The sequence below is a fragment of the Bos taurus genome, chromosome 11, assembly GCF_002263795.3.
Source record: "Bos taurus isolate L1 Dominette 01449 registration number 42190680 breed Hereford chromosome 11, ARS-UCD2.0, whole genome shotgun sequence".
In the NCBI taxonomy this organism is placed as follows: Eukaryota; Metazoa; Chordata; class Mammalia; order Artiodactyla; family Bovidae; genus Bos; species Bos taurus.
Genome location: NC_037338.1, coordinates 93778730 through 93786200, shown reverse-complemented (window position 1 = coordinate 93786200; position 7471 = coordinate 93778730). Strand labels below are relative to the sequence as shown.

The window sequence follows — 7471 nt, the reverse complement described above, 5'->3', positions numbered from 1 at the left end:
AAGTGGCTTTTTAGCTCCTCTTCACTTTCTGCCATCTGCATATCTGAGGTTATTGATATGATGTTGTTTAAATGAAACCAAATGAAAATGGTGGCACTAATAGTGGAGATTTTAAATTTAGGTCCAGTTCTGAATGTCTGTGAAGACTGTGGAGAACCTCAATTATCTACTTTTGAAGTATTTCAACAGGAATAAGAATTCTTAGGTACTGCTTCCTGTGATTAAGGACTGTTTTAAGCACTTTACATAATCTCATTGATTACTAATTAATGACTTCATGAGGTATGAACTGTTATTACCCTCATTTACTGTTGAGAAAACTGAAGTCTGTATAGGTTAGAACATTTGCCCAAGATCACATAGTTGGTAAGGGATAGAGGTGGGGTTAAAAGTTCCCAGTCTATTAGCCTAAACACTAAGCTACCTTTCATAGTACTAACCCCAAAGTGCTATTGTGAGTACAAAATGAACAAAATACGTAATGGTTTAGCATGGTGTCTGTCACATAATCAATACCCAACATATTAACCAGTATTTTGTTATTATTCTGGTGGTTTATTTCCTAAGTCATATCCAACTTTTTGTGACCCCATAGACTACAGCAGACAGGCTCCTCTGTCCTCCAGTATCTCCCGGAGTTTGCTGAGATTCATGTCCATTGAGTTGGTGATACTATCTAACCGTCTCATTCTCTGCCACTCTCTTTTCCTTTTGCCTTCAGTTTTTACCAGGATTTTTTCCAATGAGTCAGCTCTTTGCATCAAGTGGCCAAAGTATTGGAGCTTCAGTTTCAATGTTATTATTATCCTCTCACAGAGCCTTTTCTGTCCTTGAGAGATATGTTCCTTTTTCACCTTGGTCAACTTACAACATGTCATCAACCAACTCTTCTCCAGCACCCATTCTTCACAGACCTGATGATCAGTCTCCTCTAGCTTGCCCGAGTTCTGAGTTTCTTTCTGGCTGTTTTGACCACAGGAATGCTGGACTCAAAGTGAGTCCCAGTTTGTGGAAATTACAGCCTAGTGTAATGGACACCGAGTGTAATTTTCACTTGGAGCAAGTTTTTGACTTCTGCATGGTGATCACAAGCTATATAGCATGTTCTACAACTTGAGGAAAGAAGAAATGTATATTAGCCCCTGATATCTTTCCAGTCCCCAGGGATTTAAGCAATATACATTAATATACTGATGGTCACTTTTGGATCACTTTTTGGTAAATCATCCAGAACAGTAGTCATCAAACTTATGCAATATACAAATTCCTTTCAAATGAAAAAATTCTCTTGGAATCCCTGGGTTAACATGTTTTGTTGTATCAGCATCATATGAATGAACAGAAAACTATAAGCCTTAATGCTGCTGCTGCTGCTGCTAAGTCGCTTCAGTCGTGTCCGACTCTGTGCGACCCCATAGACGGCAGCCCACCAGGCTCCCCTGTCCCTGGGATTCTCCAGGCAAGAATACTGGAGTGGGTTGCCATTTCCTTCTCCAATGCATGAAAGTGAAAAGTGAAAGTGAAGTCGCTCAGTCGCGACCGACTCCCAGCGACCCCATGGACTGCAGCCTACCGGGCTCCTCCGTCCATGGGATTTTCCAGGCAAGAGTACTGGAGTGGGGTGCCATTGCCTTCTCTGATAAGCCTTAATAAATATACTAATATACAGTTTTAACTTTAAAACTTCAACACAGATACAAACTAAATTTAAGCCAAGTATTGTAGATACATTTAAAATAAAAGGACTAATTAAAAGACATATGATGTGTTATTTAAGTGAAACTACATCAATAATAGTGGCATTATCAGTGGGGTCTTAAATTCAAGTATGGTTCTGAACTTAAATCTTCCTGGTTTTTAATTTTACCAATACTGTAAATGCAGATAGAGATTTTTATATGACAAAATGATATTAATAATTTCAAATCTTTATACTAGTTTCAGATAAAACCAGGTGCTTAATTAAACTTTCTAGTAATCAATCATATAAAATCAGTTGTAATGAAGGTCAATCGACAACTTTTAGTGGAAGGTAGGTATGGGTTGCACTATTACATAAATCCACATTAAATAGTATCCAATCTAGTTATTTCTGAAATCACAGAAAATAGCATCTGGTTTTATCTTTATTTATGGAAGATACTGAAAAACACTTTCAATTTCAACATAAAATTTTCTAGTTGACTCTCAAATGAAATAAATAAATATTAGAAATGGTAACAAAAATTAACTCATAACAAATTAAAATTCTTATAATTATTTCCCTTTTTCTTTAAATTGGAATGTGTAAACTAGGAAATACCTTTTTTACTAATCGGTTCAGAAGAGTAAAAGTTGTGAATTAATTTCTGTCACTCTAAATTGCTTTCTTAATGCTAAATCAAAATTTGAATGACTTAAAAAAAGTTGACATTAAGGACTTATTTTATAAAATGTGTTTCAATTCCAATAGTTCAGTCTTTAAACTTAAATTGTTCAACAGCCATATTATTAAAGATGTTGGGCAATTATTTTATGCTTACATTGGGACAAGCCATTTTAATGGTATGTAGAATTACTTAACAACATCAAAATTGGGTGACCTCATTTTTATCTTATTTTGTTGTAATTGCCATTAGAAATAAATATATGAATACAAGCTCTGGAATTTCATTAGTTAGGCTTCTAAAAAGGGGCCTCCAGAGTCCTGTACGTTGCTTGCTGCCAGAGATCAAAGCCCAGTCCTGAGTCCCCGACTCTAATGATTTAATCAAGTGGGCATTGTGTCTGTTCTGTCTCACTTACATGAAAAAGATTAAAGCACCATGAAAGTGTGTGACTGTGTATTTTATTATTATAAAAGCTTCAATAATACACTGATTCCTCTTTCTTATGGATTATGGATGTTTAAGTAACTTAGTAATAAGATTGGAGAATGAGTTAACTAATTCTTTGTGAAGGCAGAGGAAGTAATGAGAAAAAAATTCCTTAGTCCCATCAATATTTACTCTTGGTAAATACTCTGTTGGAGAATGACAGGCAAGATAGGGCATTTTTTTTTGAGGGGGCGGGGAGGGTGTAGGGAACCAGGGTGAATGAGAGAAGGATTGTCACTGGCTGGTCATTTACCCAGCCACTCTTTTTTGAGTACTTGTTTTGTGCCAGATACCATGCTAGACACTGGATACAGAGGTGAATTAACCACAGCCCTGTCCTTCCAGGAGCACAAAATCAAATGGAGGAACTGAGGTTTTCAAAGTACATCCTACCAGCATGGAAAACCTGAATTCACTTTGGTTGTGTAACACCCACAGTGATTGTAGCAGTGGTGGTGGTGGCAGCAACAAGAACAATTATTATTTGAGCTTTTTACTACATGACAATCTCTATAATCAGAACTTTATATATAATATTTCAATCTTTAAAGCAATCACTTACTTAAAAATTGGGTGTTATTAGCACTTTCTACAGAGAAGGCAATGGCACCCCACTCCAGTACTCTTGCCTGGAAAATCCCATGGATGGAGGAGCCTGGTAGGCTGCAGTCCATGGGGTCGCTGAGGGTCGGACACGACTGAGCGACTTCACTTTCACTTTTCACTTTCATGCATTGGAGAAGGAAATGGCAACCCACTCCAGTGTTCTTGCCTGGAGAATCCCAGGGATTGGGGAGCCTGATGGGCTGCTGTCTGTGGGGTCACACAGAGTCGGACATGACTGAAATGACTAAGCAGCAGTAGCAGCACTTTCTACATAAATAGACTAGATTTAGTGAAGTAAAGTGAAAGTCGCTCAGGTGTGTCTGACTCTTTGTGACCCCGTAGGCTGTAGTCCATGCAATTCTCCAGGCCAGAATACTGGAGTGGGTAGCCTTTCCCTTCTTCAAGGGATCTTCAAACCTAGAGATCTAACCCAGGTTTCCTGCATTGCAGGCAGATTCTTTACCAGCTGAGCTATCAGGGAAGCCCATTCTTTGAAGAAATGCTTATTCAAATTTCTTGCCAATTTAAAAATTGAGTTATTTTGGGGTTTTGCTACTAGGTTTTGTGAATTTCCTATATTTTTGGATTCCTTACCAGCTGAACCACAAGGGAAACCCAAGAATACTGGAGTGGGTAGCCTATCCCTTCTCCAGTGGATCTTCCTAACTCAGGAATCAAACTGAGGGCTCCTGCATTGCAGGCAGATTCTTTACCAATTGAACTATCAGGGAAGCCCAGACTAGAGTTAAGAAGTGTTAATAACTGCAAATGCACAAAGTTTGTAAGTGGTATATCTCAGAAATATAGTTACTTCTATTTGTCTCCAGTAGGTGCCCAATATGCTACTGGAGATCAGTGGAGAAATAACTCCAGAAAGAATGAAGGGACGGAGCCAAAGCAAAAACAATACCCAGCTGTGGATGTGACTTGTGATAGAAGCAAGGTCCGATGCTGTAAAGAGCAATATTGCATAGGAACCTGGAATGTCAGGTCCATGAATCAAGGCAAATTGGAAGTGGTCAAACAAGAGATGGCAAGAGTGAATGTAGACATTCTAGAAATCAGTGAACTGAAATGGACTGGAATGGGTGAATTTAACTCAGATGACCATTATATCTACTACTGCGGGCAGGAATCCCTCAGAAGAAATGGAGTAGCCATCATGGTGAACAAAAGAGTCCGAAATGCAGTACTTGGATGCAATCTCAAAAACGATAGAATGTGCCGAGGTCCAGCCCTGGCTGATCCAGGGAGTTCGAAGTGGGGACGGCATCAGCGAATACACTGGCTTTAATTAGATATTAATTAGAGATATAAAGAGTAGTCGAATGAGGATAGCTCAGCAGGAAAATTCAGTGGAGAAAAGAGGCTGAGTAGCTTGGTTTACGCAGGAAACCAATAAAACTTCAAGACAAGAAGCTTGCACCACTTACGTAGGCCGCAGGCGTCCTTCCGTTCTCCTGAAGGAGTGGAGACACTGAGGCATCCCTGGTCGGATCTTAGAAGCCCAGGCATAATTAGTAAGCATGGTGGGCTCTGTGCTCCAGATGGAGACTCAGCCAGAGTTTGAGAGAGAGAGACATGGGGAGACCAGTATTTCGAGGAACTGATCCCAATTCTTTATTTTCCAGGGTCTGTTTTTATACACTGAGATGTTACACAAAAGTCATGCAGGGACAGCAGTCCTGACTTTTATTAAAGTCAGGTGCTTCATACAAATGTACACAGAGGTCTTAGGGGTGTTACATCATCTTCTGGCCAGGCGGGCCTGCTGACAATTTATGACCCTCTCCTTGTGACAGCAGTCAGTCAACCAGGACACTTATTTCTCCAGGGGTGATTATTCTTAAAACAGATGCCACCCAAATAAAGTTGCATTCCTATAGGGTGAGGGTGTAGTGGGTTTTAATTAAGGAAATAATTTACTTAGCCTAAGGTCCAACGTGATTAATATCAAAGGTTAACACTTATTTCTTCTATATATTCATTACTGTGTATAAGGGCAGGGTATGTGGAGACTTAGCAGTAAACATTGGCTCAACAAATGAAAAACCCTTCACCAATACAATTTCTAATCAGCCCACTATACTTATACTAATATTTTTTCTAACTTCTCTAAAGAACCTGTTTTTAGAAGGTTTAAAGCATCTCATGCCTCTCACAGTTGGGAGGCTGTGAGCAACCACATGTGGCTGGACAAGCCTGTCAGGCAGGCTAGAGAACCTTCAGAGGAGTTTGTAGGTTGAAACACTCCTATCACACCCAGGAATTATTATTAACTGGAGCTCTAAGTTAACTCCTTCTCCAAAAGAGGTGGTGGGGGACAGCCCCCCGTAAAGTCAGAGGTGTAGGTGAGCACAAAGTAGTAAAGTAGGCAGGCTCTGGTTATGGGGGTAGATGCTTGAGAATTTCCAGGGGGACTCCTGAGGCTCAATTCCACCTTTGCGTATGTCGAGCCTCCTTCCTCATGACCTTTGCCACGGGCGGAGTGCCTCACGCTGGCCCCCAACAAGAATGATCTCTGTTCGTTTCCAAGGCAAACCATTCAATATCACAGTAATCCAAGTCTATGCCCCAACCAGTAATGCTGAAGAAGCTGAAGTTAAATGGTTCTATGAAGACCTACAAGACCTTTTAGAACTAACACCCAAAAAAGATGTCCTTTTCATTATAGGGGACTGGAATGCAAAAGTAGCAAGCCAAGAAACACCTGGAGTAACAGGCAACTTTGGCCTTGGAATACAGAATGAAGCAGGGCAAAGACTAATAGAGTTTTGCCAAGAAAATGCACTAGTCATAGCAAACACCCTCTTCCAACAACACAAGAGAAGACTCTATACATGGACATCACCAGATGATCAACATCAAAATCAGATTGATTATACTCTGCAGCCAAAGATGGAGAAACTCTATACAGTCAGCAAAAACAAGACCGGGAGCTGACTGTGGCTCAGACCATGAACTTCTTATTGCCAAATTCAGACTGAAATTGAAGAAAGTAGGGAAAATCACTAGACCATTCAGGTATGACCTAAATCAAATCCCTTATGATTATACAGTGGAAGTGAGAAATAGATTTAAGGGCCTAGATCTGATAGATAGAATGCCTGATGAGCTATGGAATGAGGTTCGTGACATTGTACAGGAGACAGGGATCAAGACCATCCCCATGGAAAAGAAATGCAAAAAAGCAAAATGGCTGTCTGGGGAGGCCTTACAAATAGCTGTGAAAAGAAGAGAAGTGAAAAGCAAAGGAGAAAAGGAAAGATATAAGCATCTGAATGCAGCGTTCCAAAGAATAGCAAGAAGAGATAAGAAAGCCTTCTTCAGCGAGCAATGCAAAGAAATAGAGGACAACAACAGAATGGGAAAGACTAGAGATCTCTTCAAGAAAATCAGAGATACCAAAGGAATATTTCATGCAAAGATGGGCTCGATAAAGGACAGAAATGGTATGGACCTAACAGAAGCAGAAGATATTAAGAAGAGATGGCAAGAATACACAGAAGAACTGTACACAAAAGATCTTCATGACCCAGATAATCACGATGGTGTGATCACTGACCTAGAGCCAGACATCCTGGAATGTGAAGTCAAGTGGGCCTTAGAAAGCATCACTACAAACAAAGCTAGTGGAGGTGATAGAATTCCAATTAAGCTATTCCAAATCCTGAAAGATGATGTTGTGGAAGTGCTGCACTCAATATGCCAGCAAATTTGGAAAACTCAGCAGTGGCCGCAGGACTGGAAAAGGTCAGTTTTCATTCCAATCCCAAAGAAAGGCAATGCCAAAGAATGCTCAAACTACTGCACAATTGCACTCATCTCACATGCTAGTAAAGTAATGCTTAAAACTCTCCAAGCCAGGCTTCAGCAATATGTGAACCATGAACTTCCTGATGTTCAAGCTGGTTTTAGAAAAGGCAGAGGAACCAGAGATCAAACTGCCAACATCCGCTGGATCATGGAAAAAGCAAGAGAGTTCCAGAAAAACATATATTTCTGCTTTA

General features: G+C 40.0%; 1 protein-coding gene across 1 annotated transcript; it reads left to right on the top strand.

Annotated features, from left to right (window-relative positions):
* Positions 1–871: 871 nt before the first annotated feature.
* Positions 872–6477, top strand: LOC132346529 (craniofacial development protein 2-like; the record flags this gene model as incomplete). Its single annotated transcript, XM_059891608.1, is given in 4 exon segments — positions 872–994; positions 4261–4682; positions 5975–6343; positions 6345–6477. Coding segments are annotated over 4 exon segments (1047 nt in total), but the record flags the coding sequence as incomplete, so codon positions are not given.
* Positions 6478–7471: the final 994 nt, after the last annotated feature.